Here is a 19,505-nt window from a genome sequence, read left to right as displayed (position 1 = left end):
TTAGTTTTATTCACCAAGGTTTTGAGATATTTGTTGTCTTTAGAAATACTTTCCACCGAAGAAATACTCCCTATAAAAACTGCTGAAAGCATCTCTGGATTGGAAAGCTGTTTTTTGAGTTTTTGTAATGTCATTTTTCAGTTCTGTGAGCACCACAAGCAAAACTTGCTTTGACCTCCATTGCACTGAAATGGAAGCAGATTTCACAGATATTTTAAAACCCGGGCAAATAAAACTAAAACTATCTGCCAGGCGAGATACTCCTGGAGGTAAGAGAGAAGATTTTTTATGAAGTGAGGAGACCGCAGTTTAATTAACACCATGTTCCAGGAATTCCAAATTCAGCACTGGTTTTATCATTAATATTAGTAGTAATAGTGATGGTGGTGGTAGCAGTACCAGTAGCAACAAATCTTTTCGCTTAAGGCTGTCTTCTTCGTGTCTGTCTCCTCATCTCTTAGGACGGTACTGCGTTGAACTTGAGCTTCATCCCCCTGGACATCAAACTAACCAACTGGGACGACCTGCCTGAAGCCTTCAGCCAGCGCCGGGAAAATCGAATACAGGTCTGCCCTTCCCGCCAGGCTGTGTGTTCGTGTGTGTGTGTGTGTGCGTGTCTTTTCCGTTGGCTTTGATATTCATGAATGTGTGTGTGGGTGTGCATGTGGGCCAGAGTGTTTACTCAAGGGAGATGTGCACGCTGTAATATACCTACTTAATTTGTCATTACTGTAAAAACACCTTTGAGGGGAATTCCAATGGATTTGACTTTCAGGTGGTAACATGTGCCAATATTTCCTTCTTTTTGTGGTTTTTCAGATTAATTAAGAAGAAAAATGCAATCATGACTACACTGAATTTCCAAGATGAAGAATATTTTACATGTACACATATAAGAGTGTTTTTTAGTTAGTGTTCCCATTGGCTGCTTTAAGACACAATATGTCATTTTCTGTTGCTAGGGGTCTCTCAATCAAAACAATACCAAAAGACGGAGTTTGATGATGTTGGGAAGTAGCTTGGGATTATGGGAGCTGTTGTCTCCATTGTTAAACAACCAGCTTCTCCCAGTTAGGATTCCTTCAGTGTTCATCGTTCACGAAGTTTTTACCGGAGCCAAATTATCTGCAGAGGTCTCCTCCTCTCCAGAACAAACAGACGCGGTGATTAAAACCAGTAAAAACACTGAACAAAGTAGTTTCACATAAAAAAAAAAAATCAGTGTTTCTCTGATGCTGTCCAGCAGGCACAGTACATCCAGAGGGACTGTGAGTTGAGCCACCGCTAACATTTGCTCAGCTTCTTTCTCTGATAACTTAAAATCCAGATGTGCGATGACGAAAATCCTTCATTCGGTTAAAAGATATAGTTAAAAACCACCAAGATCTAAAAAGTTTATTGTCAAAATGCGGCTTAAAACTGGATAAAAAGTCAATTTATGAAAGCCTCTGACGGACAACCACAACACTGACGCATGCACAAAGGGGATATGACGCCATTGAGAAGTGACCAAATGAAACAGACCATTACCTTAAAATTACGGATTTCTCTGGCTTTGAACACTGTTGGAAACATTTGGGTTAATGTAAGAACACAACTCAGCAATAAAATAACATAGGTCTAGTCGTTTTTAGACATTTTAAAGCAGAAAAGTTACATATCATACCTTTAATTTTAGATTAAGATAATTTAATTTGATATAATAGTCAGTGGAGCTATCTCTCCAATTCCACTGAGCCAGTAAAGATGAGGCACAAGGCTGTACGGGGGTTATTAAACCTAACTGATATCTGTGTGTCACTGCAATGTGAAACTAATGATACCACTGATCATGAGGAGGAAGAGCAGCAGCCCGGCATCGGGAGCCTGACAGATAGGTGGAGCGCGGACGCCCACTTCCACCACTGCAGGGCCTGGAGGGAGACGAGCAGGAGGAGGAGGAGGAGGTGGGGATGATGGAGAGAGGAGAAAAGAGAGGAGGCGGTTTGGGGGGTTCAAACAGCCTGAGTCGACCGGCAAAAAGAGAAAGTGCCGTTTTATGAGGGTCGTTAAAGGAGACGGATCATCGCCTCAAATGACCCTGCACGCCAACCAGCTAATATTAAATCCTGCAATCTGCCGTGGCAGTAACAGAGCCGCTGACAGACGCCCCACCTGTCACGTTGTTTATGTTGGTTTGTAAAACGAAGGCGTGAGTTGCATCCATCCTCTGACCCATCATTTACGCCCTGTTACACTCCAATTGTCCATCAAAATCAATACTGAGCAAGCGGTTTAGTGTGGGCTGTGACACGTTTTTGGACGGGGAAGCTGGTGGTGTGTGAACTCACTTACACCCGGTCGGAGGCAGCAGGAGCCAAAATGTTTTTAATGAATTCATTGTAAATCATTATAAATGATGTCGGATATCCATGTTTCATGCAAATAGAGCGTTTCAAGGGAATGAAACATAAATAATACATTTCTGAGAAGATCATTCTGGATTGTAAGGTTGCAGAGTGTACTTTATCATGCTCTTCTTTCTGCATGTAATTCCTTTCATTGAGCATGAGATTTTACTCCGCTATGTCTCTTACAATTCAAAACAACTACTGATTACTGACTGCAAATTCCATGGAAAGACCAAAACCATGTTAGTCTATCCCTCAATACTTTCCAACTTCCATACACTGTTTGTGGCACAAAGCACCAAGCCCATTTGTTCCAAGCCATAAATCTTTAAAACGGCTCAGAAATAAGTGTAAAAAGGCTAAATAATTTCCTAAAACAGCTGGTCAATGTAGTTTTTAGTAAATATTACTTAAACAAGAGGAAATACTACCCTTGTTGGGGACGGTTTTCAACTGTGGATTAATACACATTTGATGCCTTAGTGAGTATTTTTGGCAACAACAACAACGGTGTGTTTGTGGGCAACAAGACAAATACAGAACATCAACAGCCTTATGCTTCTTTTTTTAAATATTTTTTGGGGTATTTTATGCCGCAGCTGGATTCAAACCGCACATGTTGCAATTATACGGCGTGCTACCGGGGCACCCACCAGCCTTATTCTTTAAGAGATAAAAGCATGATTAACATCTCCCAGTTTCCACCCACACAATATCTGATACTCACCTGTTAACCTATCTGACCTCTGGAAAAACTAGAAGCGGGAAACACCATCCCACTCTCCTCCTCATCCACGACTTTTGACATCTGATTCGACTTCTTGGCTTGCGGCTAACCTTTGATGACCTTGTGAACAGTTACCAGTTATTTCAGGATATTTCTAAAGCTTGTTCGGATTTCATCTGTACTGTATAGTTTCTAAATGATCCACTGTATGTAGAGGAGGACTTCTATGATCTAATAGCACATTACATCCATTCTGAACTGAATTTGTAGCGATGGCATATTTTAAAAAGTCCCTGTCTGAATTTATTTGGTTTGAATTCCCTTCTTTGAAATTCCCAGAAGGTCATTTCAATGTAATTATTTTTTTTGTCAAGGATAATTAATTGGATAATCAATTGACCCTGAATTGAATTGATCAGACCTCTGTCCAATCAGGTTACATTCTTTCAGTCATATGATCCATTCTACATAAAAATACATTAAAAAACTGTCAAAGTTCTTGCATTCAACAGAAAAAAAAAGTTTAAAAAGTTCAGAAATCAGAATTCTGCACACATGAATTTTCTGAATTTGTGAACCCAAAAACAAACAAAATATAAAAACATGTTTTTTAAACTGCACGAACTAGTGACCTTCAAAAAGAAGACCTCAACATTCCAAAAAAGGGAATTCACAACAACACAAATACAGGTTTCAATGCTATAAATTCCATGGAATCCAATTTAAACATGAAGGATTCAGCAGTGGTTAAAATTCACAATTACGTATTCAGTCGTTTAGAACATTGAAATTATTTCAGCCTTTCTTTGCCTCCATAGATAGTGTACAGCTGAGGAGTGACAGGAAACAAGGGGAGAGGGACGGGGAATTACACACCCGAACTGAACGGGGGATGTTGTGACCACAGTATTGACCATGAGGCCACCAGGATGCCCCCATGGTTACTGTTCCTTCTGACTACAGTCAAGTTCCTGGTCTCTTCTGAAAAGTCAGAATTAATGATACGGGACCAAATTTACAATCACAAAGATGTTTTTTCATCACATTCTAGTCTTCTTGTTTACTTTTGCTAGGCACAGGTACTGTAGTGTTGGTAAAATGTTTTGTTGTTCATCCATATCAGAAAATATCCTTATTAATATTGTTATAATGATTTTTGTATCCTCAGGACAAACTACTTAGTCTTTTAATCCTGTTGCATAGTGCTTTTTTTTCCTTTTCTGTTATTTTTACATGATTTTGGTTATCTTTTGCAGTTTAACATTTGCGTTTAACGAGTAATAAGTAATATTTCTGTCAAAATACGCATAATTCAACTGCTAAAACATCAACAAAAGCAAGCCTGGGTGTTATGATAGCTTTGAAAACTGTCTGTATAATACATATTGAGTTTTATCTTCACACAAATAATCTTTTTGTGAGAGTAAGTATCATCCATGGAAAGAAAAACACTCCTCCAGTGTAATTTACGTAGGTAAATTGCCCATTAGGCCTTGGTGCTCGGTGTGCTATTTGTTATTTTGCCAGTAGATTTTCTTTGAATCCTTGACTTGGCTGAAAGCATATACAGTTCTCTCTCTCTTGGTTTGATGGGTTTTGTTCAGCTATCTGGAAAGCTGTCTCCTTGTGTGTATCGGTGCGTGTGTGTGTGTGTGTATATCTGTGTGCTCTGCAGGTTTGGAGAGTTTGTTTTCAGCTCAAGTGTATTTTCAAAATTGAAAAACACAAAAAAAATGTTCTGCTTTTAAGGAGGCTCCAATGTCCAAACTATCAATTTTGTTTTGAAGATGGAGGCTCCAGCCGTTTCAGATTCAACTTGAAATTGAATATGAATTGAGGTGTCGTGTCCCCTTGCAGGTGCTGCGCTTCGTGCAGGAGTGGAGCAGCCTGCCAGCCATGAAGCAGAAACTGCTCCGACGCAGCGGCCTCCTCTTCCACAGCCCCGCTCTCGGCTTGCAGCAGCTGGCCGCCGCCCAGCGCCCTCATTCCAGCACCAAGAGGTCAGATTCTAGCTGGAAATGTGTTCTTGAAGGAAATATACTACTTTGACTTTCAAAAACTTAGCTGTTAATTAAACTCACTCAGCTTCAGATACTAATCATTAAACCCCTCCCCAGCTCAGGGATTGTCTATTCATAGCTTAGCAACCGTAACTATGAGCAGCAGGCTGTAGTAAAAGATGGCATTTGAAGAGTTTTCAGTCTTTTAGCACAATATCACATATGTAGCCATCACATTCACATTTATGACTCCTTTTACAGGGTTCTTGTTTAATAACAAGTCAGCTGTAACATTAAAAAGTCAGCCGGAGACCATGTTTACAAGCAGGGGCTGACGTTAGCTTTATTAGCCAGCTAGCTACAGCTGATATCATCTGACAGCTAGAGTTATTTCATCTGGCAAAATCCACATTCGCCGGCTATAAATGAGAGGCTGCTTTTGTCTGCCTGTCTGACCTCCAGCACTTCGGTAAATCTGTATTAACAAGGGAACAAAAATATGTCTTCCTCCTATCAGTGAGAAATAAGTGTAAGGTGTGTAAATTTGGAAATGTGGTGAGATGAATTAGTTCCCCAACATTTTGTCAGAATCCAATAGGCGATGTGTGAGATTTCACAGAAAAACGAGCGGATTTGTAAATACTAACTGCCCGAGGCGTCATGGAAGGCTGAATAGTATGTGTGTGTGTGTGTGTGTGTGTGTGTGTGTGTGTGTGTGTGTGTGTGTGTGTGTGTGTGTGTGGGCGTATCAAAGAGTGTCAGCTGAGGCATAAGAGAGGATGGGATGAATGCTGTGTATGTGTACATGTATGTGTGTGGGTTTTTTTTTTTTTTTGACAAAAGCATTGTTGCTGACACACTAATTACAGCTGGCGTGGATAGAGGCAGGGAGAGTTTGCCAATTACAGGGTAGGCTCGTGTGTGTGTGTGTGTGTGTTTTTCTGTGTGTTTGTGTGTGTGTAAGTGAGAGAGAGTGTTTCTCAACCGGGGGACGTGTTTGGGTGCATGAACCTAATCAAGGTGTGAGTAGGAGGCAATTGGCTCGGCTTGATTTGATACCTGTTTGATTTATTCACTAATCAGAACCAATCAAGCTCCAGCTTCGGCTCAGCGGGGCGATCACGGCTCACCTTCCCTGCACTGAGACGCTCAGTTTTCAACTACTCTAAAACTTAATGCACTTTGCCTTGGTTTCCAACACTGTGGATATTTTCGTCATAAGCCACTCATGGTGATTTACAGTGATTTTAGGGGAGTTAAGAGGATTTTAATCCGGTTTGCATCCTGCCTAAGCACGCCTCATTCCTGAAATTACTGCAAATATTGGCTATAAATGGTTTATTGCTTCTGTAATATGTCGCTGTAATTAAAGGAAAAAAAATGCACATTTGATTTTTTTTTTTTTTTCATGTATATGCATACTAATTTCTACACACTGGCAGCAAAGCAATACGGTTGCTAGGCAACACATGTAAGTAGAAACACTTAATAAGAGTCAGTTAACAATTCAGTGTTTTCATGAACTTTGCAAAATTAAACTCATCATCTAATCATATACAAAATCAACAAAAGATACTATTTGCCCAGATGAACTGTAACAGATTCATTATAAGAGAAGTGCTAGAAAGAAAAAAACAATCACAACTTATACGACTATATTAGATTATGCACAAGACTTGTGAGAAACTGATTTGAAAGAGAACGGTCAAAATTGAAGCAACAAAAACTGACCATCCTGACTTTTAGCCCCTAGTATGAGCCACTCCCCCAAAATACTGGATTCTACACTTCCCATAATGCAGTTTGCGAGAATATTTATTATTCCTGATGGCTAATAAATGTCCACATCTCTCAAACTCCACACCCCTAGTTTGTCACACAGGGTTTCTGTCGTAAATTTGAAGTCTCGGGCAGAAACTGAGAAATGCTCCTCCAGAGCAACATGAGACATTATACGACCGTTTTCATAGGCTGAGCTGTGCCTTCCGTGACAAGTATACTGAATTTCATGTGCAGTCACTTTAAAATAAAAATCCTTAAGATTTTCATTATATCAAAGCCTGTTTTTGATGCTATTTAAGGCCAGCATTTATTCAGCAATAGCCAGTCAATGTATTTGCTCTCTTTAATTGCCTCTCTTTAAAGTAGTTTTCATTGGTACTGGGGGAGTCTGTCCTTCTCATGCAGAATTCATAAGCAGAGGCATAAAAACATTCATGACTTCAACATAAAAGTGTTGGATGACATTGCTGACTCTCTTTTTGTCTTTTTTATTAAAACAATGTGACTTTTTTTGGCTGCACCAGTTGCTCTTCTGTTGTATTTGTGACATATTAGCTGCTTTAGCTGTGCTGCTGCCATTGGTCAATACACGTTTTATGTCTAAACTCGTAGACTTGTGTTATTATAACGTGCTTGCTGTTGCCACCAGCAACCACAAGTGTCACCAAATCAACCAGAATTGAAATCTTTAGCATTATAACTTCAAATACAACATGTTTACAGTCCTCGTAATACAGATTTTTTTTACATCATTATATTAACTTAAAGCTGTCAGAACATCTGTCAGGTGGTTAATGGTTACACATACCCTGAAAACAGGAATTTGCTGTTTCTTCCATGCATCTTCTGAGGTGTACCATTGCAGGGCACGCAATTTACAGTAAACCAGCTGGGAATTCCTCACATCTGACACTGAATAGACCATTACTGTAGCAGCCATGTCTCACCCAGGCCAATGAGAGAGAGCAGCAATCAATCAAAGCAGCTTCAGCTGGGCCAGACTGGAGCTGCAGCTCGTTAGTTTGATTTCACACAGCTGAGCAGCGCCTGGCCTCGGTGTTGAACCGCAGGCCGGCCTGGGTGGATCCGGGTCGCTGTCTGTGGCTCTGCAGGTCTGCAGGTATGCTGTCAGCAACCCGCTGCCACCACAGGCCTGCAACAGCACTCCTGCAGCTGTGCATCAGTTGGCCACCAGCAAATAACCATGTCCAAATAGTCTAATAAAAATCATGTGTTTTGTCAGAGCTGCTGCAACCTCCATCACATCTGTGTAACATGATTTACTGTATCCATCACAGCTAGAGAAAGTTACCTTAAAGGCGCTCTGTGGAGTTTTCTGGTAAACAAAGTTATGTTTACATTAATTGTTTCTCACCAACACATACTCCTTGAGGTCTGACAAAGTGTGTTGAGTGCGTTTCCTTCCACATAAACATTTGCATTTGTCATTTCTTAATATTTTAAAAAACACCATGTTTACATCCATGTTTGCTAGCTTGCAGACTCCTTCTTAACCGCCTTGCTGAGCGCTTTGCTGCACTTTTTCGTGCTTTACCGCCGTCACTGTCGAGCTATGCAATAGTGTGAAACCCGCAAGAATGTGTATTGCATTGACTGGGTGCCTTTCAAGCAAGTGTGTGCATCCTCATGCAAATGCTCAAGACAAACAAAACAGGGACCCACTCATAAAAACATAATTTCACAGTGCTACTAGTAGCCACACACTCAACAGGGTACCTTTAATGCATCGTATTTAGCATTTTTAGCAGGCTACACCATTTTTCTCCCCTAGGTATATAGAAAAAAAATATTTTCCATTTGTCTTATGATGGAATAAAAAGGAAGATGTTTAGATCATGACAGAAAATGTAATGCATAAACAGGAAGCAGCAGTCACCTTACTCTACAAAATCAACTGTACTCAATTCCAGCCTGTCCAAGCACCTAGCTGCATAAAAACATGCAAACACACACATCCGCTCTCTCCCAGAAGCGCAGTTGGACCCCAGTTTAGTGTAAGGTATCTTGTTTCATCCAGTCTCTGTTCTGGGACTGTTTGAAGCAAAGGAAGCTCTTCTGTTTGATGGAGACTTACCTTCTTCCTCATCTCCCCTCAGCTTCCAGAGAAACTTCTCCTCTTTGATGTGTCTCCCTCCTCCACTTTCTGCCTCCTGTCATCCATCTTTTCTTCATTTTTTTTTCCTTCTTTCTGTTTTTCTCCCAAAGAAAGTATTCTGTCCAGATGGAGCTGGTGGAAATGCATAAAAAATGTCAATGCATCGTCTGCAGGGCCAAGTAGAAACACTAAAAGCAGAGTTTAACAGTGGTAACACCTTCCTGTTTAAATAGCAGGGTGTTTCACAAAGGCTAGCATTTCATTACTAATCAGGAAAACAGTGCAATCAGGATAGAAATGCATCATGTAACTATTTCAAGTAGAATTAAATAACCTATTCACATTTAAATTTCTTTTTGTATGGAGGCGCTACAATAAGCCTTTGATAGTCCAATCAGTTGAAGAATATAGATGGTGAATAACCCATTTCAGCTACATATATATATATATATTTGTTTTTTTATTATGTTTTTTTCTTTCACTGAAATATCTAATTTGGTTTCTGTGCATCTTAATACGAGTGGCATCAACAACCTTTCAGGAAAATGTAAAATGTTTCTAATAATTATACTTAATGAGAGCTTTGGTGCATGTAACCTGACCGCAACATGCCAGATCACTTAATTAATGTTCATGTCATAGAGTTAGATTTAAAGAGACAAAATAGCTTTGTCTAAATGGAACCGCAGGCAATTTTCATTTCAATATTACTTGGCGTTAATTTATTTTTCTACATGTCTTATAGTTCTAGGAGCCGTTCCAATTATTGATTTTTTTTTTTCCAGAGGTGACAGTGCTACTGTTTGTTTCATCATCTAAGTTCAAGAATTGACATAGCTGTCAAAATAAATGTTTGGAAAGCATGTTAATTATTGATCCACATAACAATTAGTGAACGGCTTCATCACTTGAGTTGATCGTCTGTGAAACTACTGCACCACACTATGGCTGCCCCCTGTCTCTCCATCCATCTTTTTGTACCTCACCCTCTTTTTTTTTAAAGCCACAGCTTTGCTCATGATCTGCTCCCATAGCAAAGTCATTGCTCCTGGCCAAGAAATAGTTCCAGCACACAACCCCAGTAAAACCACAACTTGTAATTTTTTTCTACTTGCTTCTGTTTTTTTGTACAGAAAAAACAAACAAGATATAACTTGTTCATTTCTGAGCTTTAGAGGTGCTGGTAAGTGATTTTTTTAAATGGAAGAGAAACAGGCTAGCTGTTTCCCCCTGCTTCCAGTCTTTATGCTAAGCTAAGCTTATCGCTCCTAGCTGTAACTTCAGACATTACAGTTGTATTGATCTCATCTAACTGTCGGCAAAAAAGCGAATAAGAGTATTTCCCAAAATGTCAAACTATTCCTTTAATGACATTATTGTTCAAGTCAGAAGACACTGGTTCATGTCTCAGAGTTATTCTGCCAAAGTGTCCTTGAGCAGGACACAGAGTCCATTACAATAGCAGCACCGAAGTCTGGCCTTTGACCTCTCTGTAGAGGACCAAAGAGAGAAGATAATTGCTCTATGGGGGCTGTTAGAGTGTTATTCTCCCTCTGAGGAAAGCCTTAATGTTACCTGGAGACATTTGGTGATTGGTCACTTTTCCCTCAGGACCACAGGAATTTTCTCCTATCTAGACCACATATGTCACCAATTTTTTTTTCTCCCCAACTCCTCTTCTGCGTTTTGTGTCTGACATCCTGAGGTCATTTTAATCCTGCCCACACTGACATGTAGTGTTTCGACTTGTGCACCTAGCATCTGTAATACAAGGGCCATAAAAACTAGTGGCGGGGCAGATGGATTAGATTAGATGATTGACGATCCCTGTGGGGAAATTAGATTGGTGCAGCAGTGATACTAATAGAATTCAGCAGGGAAAGAGGACAGAGTATAAGCACATAAATAGAATAGAAAATAAGCAATGAAAGGAATGATTTGTGCAGCTAAGCACAGTTTGTTGCCAAGAAAAATATAAAAGTGCATCCAGCATTGCACTGAGGCGTTTTTGTAGAGTGTTGTCAGTACTGTAGGTGGTGGTGTGTGTTACATTTTTGTGGGTGAGTCCCTGGATTACTGCAGTCCTGCCCAGATGACTAAGATTACTGATGTGCTTGATCAACATCAAATTTCCTACTTCACCTGCTAATGCTGTCCAGAGAGAGTTTATGAATCCATCTCCTTGCAGCTACTCCCACATGCTCTCTACATGTGAATCAGCTCTCTTCACCAAGCCTCCTGGTTATATAACATCAACAAATCTACCATTCCCTCACAGCCCTGTTTATCCCATTTTCACAGGTACCTCGGTCGAGACGAGGTGGCCCAGGCCTCCCTGAGTAAGGCCCAGCAGGAGGGCGGCAGCATCAGGCTGGTCACCAAGGAAAACTTCTTCACGAAGAGGAGGTCTGCCTCTTCTCTAACACCACCTGCTTCAGAGAGGTAGGTTAGACGGACAGATATGAGTGGGTGGATGTTCAGGGCAGGAAAGGTTAAGCTTTCCTCAGGTCTCGAAAAGTCTATAATATCTTCTCGGCTCAAAGTTTTACACAACAGATAAATATAAAGCATTATATTTAAAATAAAGTTCTAGATGTAGCTGATGGCTATGTATTTGTCTGATTTATTACAATTACAAAATCACCACAAACAGTATTTAGTTGAGCTGATCAATCTTGCACACCAGGACAGCTCAAAGATCATGTCCATTCTCGTTTGTGGTTTGCAAAGATGAGGTTTCATCGTGTGTGGTTTGCCTCATCACGTGGCTTCCTCTTTGGGATTTTCATTTTCCTTCCCTCAGCTGTCTCCATGGAGATCCGTATGTGCCTTGTGGGAGAGGCACAAAGGCCCTGCTGAGTGTTTGTACAGTAAATATAGACCATAATACAATCTACTGGCTGAGATGCAACGGCCAGCTCACCCCAGGAGGGAATATCACCATGGAAACCTGCAGCAAGCACACACTCACGTGCTCACATGGACACATATGTGCACAGCAACTGGTGTTACATACAAAATGTCTATAATAGTCCATGTGTCTTAGTAAAAGTGCCGTTTAGGATTTGTGTTTTTGTACACCGTTTTACACCTTGAAGAACTGTGAAAGTATCTCTCTAAGAATGTGAAAAAAAATGTAGCTGACATGCTAACATGACAACATGAAAAGATAATATTATAATGTACCAGACTGTAAGTTTTCTCTAAATAAATGATTAGCAAAAGCTTAAATTGCTGTGTAGCTGACTGGCTAATAGCTAGCACAGCAACATGAAAAGATAATATTGTAATGTAGCAGACTACAAGTTTTCTCTAAATAAATGATTAGCAAAAGCTTAAATTGCTGTGTAGCTGACTGGCTAATGGCTAGCATAGCAACATGAAAAGATAATGTTATAATGTAGAAGACATAAGTTTTCTCTAGATAAATGTTTAGCAAAAGCTTAAATGTTTAGCAAGAGCTAACACTGTGTCACTTACACACAAATAGCTAGTATGATATTCATGAAAAGATCATTTAATAATGTAACAAGACTAGTTTTTGCTACAAAATGTTAAGCAAAAGCCTACATTTTGTTTGCAAAAATACAAGTCATCTCTAAAAAAACTAAAATGCGTAGTAACAACATGAAAAGAGATGTGGTGGGTAGGGCTGGGTACTGTTTTCAATTTTTCAATACTAGTCCTGGTACCAGGGTTGGGGTTACCCAACTTTTGGTAACAACACTAAAACTACAAATATTTTTTTCATTAGCCTACTCTGGGAAATATATTTTCTACTAAACCCTTATTATCATTCAGCGAAAGAAGCCCAAGTTCTCAGATGTTAACTGTTGCCTAAACAGAAGCAGCTATACAACACTTTTACCTAAATAAAATAGTCTACAACTTACAGAAATTGTGATTAAAATCAGGAAATTGATACTTGGTGATATGAACACATTTCGGTCGGTAACAAAACAATATCCTTACAGGTTTTTAGCTTTAATAATACTGATGTTAAGGCTAAGTTTAGCAGGACTTCTCTGACAAAAAACACATTCAGCCTATTAGCCTAAATAAAAATGTGGGGCTAGAATAAATAACAACCTCACATCCCCACAAACTGAGATGCACTAGATTTTCCTAAATGAAACTCTCCGGTGGGGTCGACTCGCTGTCCATGAAAGTAACAACTTTAAAAATAGAATCTTCCTCCTGATCAACAGAAAAAAAAAAAAATCGACAGAAAGCTGTAATCACCAGCGTCAGATCTTAATCCTCTCGCGTGCCTTTGGTTTCCTTTGGTATAAAGCATCAGAGATCAGCAGGGTTGTAAACACTAGCAGGCTGTGCGCCGTTTGCTGAAGGCATGTTGCGTGATTTCTGGGGTTTCAAATATGACTTTTCAGAGAGTTACCTCATGCTGCGATGTAGAGCTACCAACATGCTCACTTTCTTTATGCATATATGAATTTTAATTACTTTGAAGCTAAATGTAAAGTACATAGATTAATTTCTTTTAAATCACATTATTGAAATAGAAATACATTTTTTAAACTTCTAGCTTTCTTCGATTGATTGCATTTTTATATTTCTGGGTTACATTTTTTTTCCAAAGTACCATGTTTTCACCTTTCTCAGTTTGGGCACACCAGTAAAAAGTCTATTTCTGTCTCTCTTTCATCCACTAGACCGTGCTGGCACAGCATTTGTCTCTTGGTACTTCCAATTTTTTGGTATCTTCTCAACTTTGAAGCAGCAAGGTTCCTTTTTTTTTTTAAAGGGGTTTCTTCTGCATTTCAATGATTAAATCTCTCTCTGTAGTGCTCTGTCTCTCTGGCTCTTTGTTCCTCTCTGTCTGTGTGAATTGTAAACCATGGGGAAAGAGAATTTAGTCCATCTGTCCCTTCCACTGTGGCTCTAGCACCCTGCTGGGACAACATGGCAAACGCCCAAACTCGCTGTCCTCTGCCAAAAGGACAGGCACGCACATACACACAGATGACATTTTTCACAGCTACATCACCATCATGTATATATACACACAGTATGTACACATTTCACACACACACACCATCCATATGTCCATCAGTTCTGCATCTGCAGCACACAAAGAAAGCACTTTTTTTTTTTTTGAATGAATGAATATATGTAGGATTGTGTTTGCTGTTGTGCTGATGTTGAAAGAACTGAGCTCTACATTGAATCAGGCTGTTGGCTTACAGATTGATGTTTCTTACATCGGTCAAGGTAACTTCTCTTTCAGGTTTTGTGCACAAAGGGCTAAAAATCAGTCACAGCTAGTCTACAACTCTTAGGTGGTAACTTAATTTAAAAAAAAAATAGATTTCATCCAGAGACTGCATTTTAAATTTGACACCTCTGACATTAAAACTGATTCTGAATACTGCATTCTTGCTAGGAAATGTATCCCTGCTAGTTCTCATTTGTTTGCATGGTATTCTCAAATAGTGAACTGAACCTTTATTTGGAACAGGCTTTTGTAGCTAATTTATCCTGTTTCACAAGTATATTTTATCATATTTTACCAAGATGTCTCCTTGTTTTCTCATCCGCTCTCTTTTAAATTTTCTGATGATGATTGATGTTAATACAAACTCAACACATCCACCATGTGTATCTGTTTTGATAAATTTGGGATGTCCAGCACTAATTTCACCATTAGAGTCTTTTTAAAGGGTTACTCCAGCAATCTATTATTGCACTTTGATAAAGTAGGGGGACTTGCAAGAGACAGATTTTTAAAAAATAATGGTCAAAATCAAAGCAGCAGAGGATGAGATATCCCGACTTTTAGCGCATGGTATGACTCAAGCTTCAAAAACACTGGATCCTACATTTCCCATAAAACTCATTACACCTTTCCTGCCTGTTAAATGCTCTCATCTTTTAAACTGTGTGCCTCCTAAAATATATGAAAACTCAAGATAACCCTGGTGCTACAATTTATGAATTTAATCAATTCTATAATTTTATACAATTCTATATTATTCAGTCAACACTTCAAACCCTTTCAGTGCTGACACTTCAACTGCTTGAAGTGTTTCAAACTAAACTGCAACTCCCATTTCACATCTCACATGCAAACATCATCTTATATGAATTCACAATATCTATCAAACACCCAGATGATTTAGGATCCAACTGTCTTGTAAGATTTTGGGTAAGGTAACCAATGGGACAACCTCACTAAGTATTGGTATACTGTTGGTCTGAATTCAAGGTTAAAGGTCAAGATATAAACAGCCAAAGAACCCTCTGTTCCAGTGTCTAAATGTAATCACTTTCTCTCTCTATCTGTGTGTCTGCAGGCAGGACAAGCAGCCCTGTGAGACAGTGGAGGAGCAGCGATCATCAGAGTCTGGCTACCTGCAAGCAGTGGACAGTCAGGGTGTCCCTCTGTGTCTGTCCTGCCAGCAGGCCTGCTCTACCACCGGTGGGGCCTGGGACACCCGATTCTGCAGCCACAGGTTTAGTGACATTAAACATATATGGTTTATATAGGAGCTTCTGCAGCTTCAAATACACAGGAATGATGATAGACAGGGATAAATTTGACATTTCCAAGTTCTTGTAAATATCGCTTGAAAGGTTATTAAAAAAAAAAAATTTAGAAGTTACTGCGTATTCCCTGCTTGGAGCACCAGATGAGGGGTTTACTGTACTGGGACAATGCAGGCAGTCTTCAGTAAGATGTCACTGAGAGAAAAGCATGTTTGAAATAGTTTGTGTAATTGTGCTTGCTTAAACTTCCCAGTACTGGTTGTCCTCTGTGCCAAAGCCCACCCATCTGGCACCTATAATTAAATTATACTCAGAGCTCTAAGAGGCAGAATTTTGAGGTTTTGTGCAAAACAAACTACAAATAACTCTACAGACTTCACCTTGTTGCTTTACTTGATTTGCTTTGTAGAGAGAATACTGTTTGCTGATGGCTAAAATACAATGTTATTCCCATATTTAAACAGCAGCATTTATCGTTTCCTATCAGAGTTGTTTCAAGATCCTCAATTTGCCGCATTTGAACACAAATATAAAGAATATTTTCAATGGAAAGAGGAAAAATGCTGATTCCGTCTCTGCAATGGCTTGCTGTCCTTGAGCAAGACGCTGCACAATTTCCCGCTCATGCACACGGTCGCTCTGAATGAAACAACTAAATTCTTGTAACCGAAAAATCATGCTGCCTCCGTGCATCCCTTTAGTCTTCCTGCCCATTTAAGGGTAGAAATTCAATTTCCACAAGTGGTTTTCAAGAGACAAATTAAGGTCATTCAGTCAAGGTGAGATACTTCACTCCTCTATACCTGGATGTTATCAAACTTCAGCACTGTGATTTTCCATAAATGATGTCTATTTTCCTTTCAGCAGAATAAGAACTACAGAAGAAATAAAGTTGATAACCTTCATCTAGTAGCTAAAAGAAAGAAAGCAGAATTAAACCTTGGAATTTCTCACACAACTCATCCGTAATCCTGCTTACAAATGATGCATAACAGCACTTTTGATCTCGTCATCTAATAGTTTTTAATGACATGAATACAACTGATGCTACTTATTAAAATTATTTCAGCTGTTAATGTTTTAAAACCCCATACAGTGTGCATTTTGACAAGGGTGTGGATTTTTTTTAGAATTTTGGAGGTTCCTCAGCTCCTATAATAAGTCTAATAATAAGCCACAAAAGACCCTCAGATCCTTTGATCTCATTACAGCATATAAACATGCATTCTATTATATCAGGCTTTCAAAACCTCCGTAAAATTGTAAAAATGAATGAATATTTGGTAGTTATGATCAGGACTGTTGGTTAAAAGATTTAACTCCGTGAAAGTGGAAAATAATATTAATATACAATATTTTTATGGAAGTTTTTTGACGCAGGCATTTTTGTCCCTTAACAAGTGCAAGTGAAGCACAAGGGTTAAATGTAAATCTGTAAGATTAATAGATTCCAAACCAGATATTTCCATGTTCTCCCACCCATAGGTGCCAGGAGGAGTTTCAGTTGCGCTCCAGCCAGACGTACATGCGCTCTCGGGTGCTGGAGGCGGAGCAGGGCATCTGTCAGCACTGTGGCCTCCACGCCCACGACCTCTTCCTGAAGGTCCGTGACGCCCCGCCCTCCCAGCGCAAGGAGATGCTGGAGAACACTTGGCTCGCCCAGCTGTCACTCAAACAGGTCGGACACCAGAGCAGAGGAGGCCAATGTTTTTAACTTTTTTTTTTTTTCTTACAGATATTTCAGTGGAAGCCGGATCTAACAATATATATTTTTCTGTAGTGATGGAGTCTGCAGCAGTTATTGTTAGTCCTGTTTAAATAATAAGCAGCATTAAAAGCAACAACTTCAACTGAGTGGGCTGATGTGCCATAACTTTCTAGTTCCCTCACAAAGCTGGTAATAAACTTACAGGCAACATCAATCTACCATTGGCTGCTAATTAACAGTCAAATAAAAAGTAGCCAAATCATCATTAACGCTTACCACAGGAAAAACATTTACCTTAGTGGCCAGACTATAAAAGAAGGTTATGACTTACTGACATAGCAAAAAAAGTGAAGTGTCAGTTTGAAATCCATGAAGGATAAGTTTTATCCCATCATCACTGTTTATATCTGTTTAAATTAATTTATTTTACCTCCTAACAGATAACAACCAGAACTAAAATCACACAATGGTAATTTTTTCACATCTGTAAAATGCAACACATTGCATTGTGGGATTGTTAGCAGAAAGTACTGTACATGCCATGGACACTACTTCAATCGTCAATTGTTGGAATTTATAATGATGCTACATAGTGCACACATTTAACACTCAGAATTCGGATACTCAAATAAAATGGCGGACATGAACGGTGATGCACTATATGGTCAATAGTGATTTTGGACACAGAATAAGGGCCAGTTTATACCAGAGAAAAAATAGTTCCTATGACATGTTGTCCAACCACATCACAAATGAAAAGTGTTTGTAGCTGTGCCAAACAGCATCACTCGAATGCAGAGATCAAAGACGGTTATATAGAGGGGTGAGATGCCATAATCAATTAAACACAGGGAACAGAAAAAAGTGTTGCTTGACACTTCCCTCTCATGTTGAGCACCTGGAGAATTTTGTTACGTCAGGAACACCATCATATTATGTCACGCAATGTGACTGGGTAGTGATAGTAACGTCACCATGGAGACTATTGTAGTTTTCAATGAAATTCCATATAGATATTTTGGTCAGTAACTTTAGATAACTCGCAACATCCTTGTTTAATTAGCCTCACTCGGGATGATATAATGTAACTAAACAAGCTGGCTAGAGGATAGCGTCTGGTTGTCATGGAGATGACTGAAATCTATTGTCCAAGCATAAATTGAAAACGCTGTGTGACTCTTTAATTTCTGTTGAGCAACACTTATCAAAAGAGTTGAGCAGCCTACCATAAATCAGCCTTTAGGCTCTACTTAGGCACACCGGTGCTTTGAGCTAAATGCTAATGTTTACCATGTTTACATCTTAGTTTAGCATGTTATCATGCTAACATTAGGTAATTTACACTAAACACAAGTACAGCTGAGTTGGTTGGGGCTTGTCTTCAGTGATTTAGATGATTTTAGAGGCTTGGGGTTCAGTGGAAATGAGGTTGCCAGCACATAAAAACTTCATTAGACTTACAGAATTGAAAATGCTACAATATACACATTAGCGTTAGTTTCCTGATGCGAGACCAAAAAAATGGCTTTCCTTGTCAGCTATTTAGCTGTGTGTTTGTGTAAGTGCAAAAATAAAAACACTGTGTACTCTCCATTCCACCCACCTACGCACATATGCACACACACACAGACACACACACACACACACACACACACACACACACACTCACAGGTTGATCTGCACTCCAAGGGGCCAGCTCCCAGTAAATGGATTGCTGGGCCCATTGATTTTTTTCCCAGTGCCAGGCCTCGACCAGTAAGCCTGTTTGATTTGGTTGGCTGTTATCCTGCAAAGCCAGCCCCCCCCCCTACACACACACACACACACACTCACCTCCCACCCCCCCTCCCTTCCCAGCACCGCCGGCAGCAGCATCAGCGCCGATCGATGCACCGAGCTTTAGAGGAAACAAACTCAGCCACATGATAAGACGCCGCAGCGGTGGAGAAGCCTCGAGATTATAGGCTCATTCTTTGGTTCATACTGGGGGTTCTGGCGTGTGTGTGTGTGTGTGTACACATGTGTATATGGTTCTTTATGTGTACCTTAGGGTCTATTTTGGTCTGAGTGAGTGTGTGTATATGAGAATTTAGGCGTGTGTGGATTGGTATTTTGGTGTGTGGATTGTATTATGTCCTTTAGGTGCCTGTGAGCAGGATTTTGGTGTGTGTAGTGTGTGTAGTAGTAGGGTCTTTTGGTGGAGTAAGGTGCACGGTGTTGGCACGAAAGCAGGTTCAATTGACTTGAATGTGTGTATATGTGTGATGAGCGGGCC

General features: G+C 39.7%; 1 protein-coding gene and 1 long non-coding RNA gene across 5 annotated transcripts in view; one reads left to right on the top strand and one right to left on the bottom strand.

Annotated features, from left to right (window-relative positions):
* Nucleotides 1-11,409, bottom strand: part of LOC121892349 — a 36,875-nt gene extending 25,466 nt beyond the window's left edge. Inside the window, exons 1-2 of the long non-coding RNA XR_006094389.1 lie at nt 11,321-11,409; nt 8,995-9,147 (exon numbers count right to left, since the gene is read on the bottom strand). This is a non-coding gene — a long non-coding RNA (uncharacterized LOC121892349). The remainder of the gene's footprint in view (nt 1-8,994; nt 9,148-11,320) is intronic.
* The window catches only part of zranb3 (zinc finger, RAN-binding domain containing 3), an 83,914-nt gene that overhangs the window by 60,249 nt on the left and 4,160 nt on the right, over nt 1-19,505 (top strand). For all 4 annotated transcript variants that reach the window (XM_042405354.1, XM_042405353.1, XM_042405352.1 and 1 more), the window contains exons 16-20: nt 462-566; nt 4,975-5,117; nt 11,317-11,457; nt 15,330-15,488; nt 17,008-17,200. In XM_042405354.1, coding sequence (XP_042261288.1) covers nt 462-566; nt 4,975-5,117; nt 11,317-11,457; nt 15,330-15,488; nt 17,008-17,200 — 741 coding nt within the window. The remainder of the gene's footprint in view (nt 1-461; nt 567-4,974; nt 5,118-11,316; nt 11,458-15,329; nt 15,489-17,007; nt 17,201-19,505) is intronic.

Source organism: Thunnus maccoyii, chromosome 24, assembly GCF_910596095.1.
Source record: "Thunnus maccoyii chromosome 24, fThuMac1.1, whole genome shotgun sequence".
In the NCBI taxonomy this organism is placed as follows: Eukaryota; Metazoa; Chordata; class Actinopteri; order Scombriformes; family Scombridae; genus Thunnus; species Thunnus maccoyii.
The sequence above is the reverse complement of the archived record's forward strand: the minus strand, read 5'-3'. Positions and strand labels throughout refer to the sequence as shown.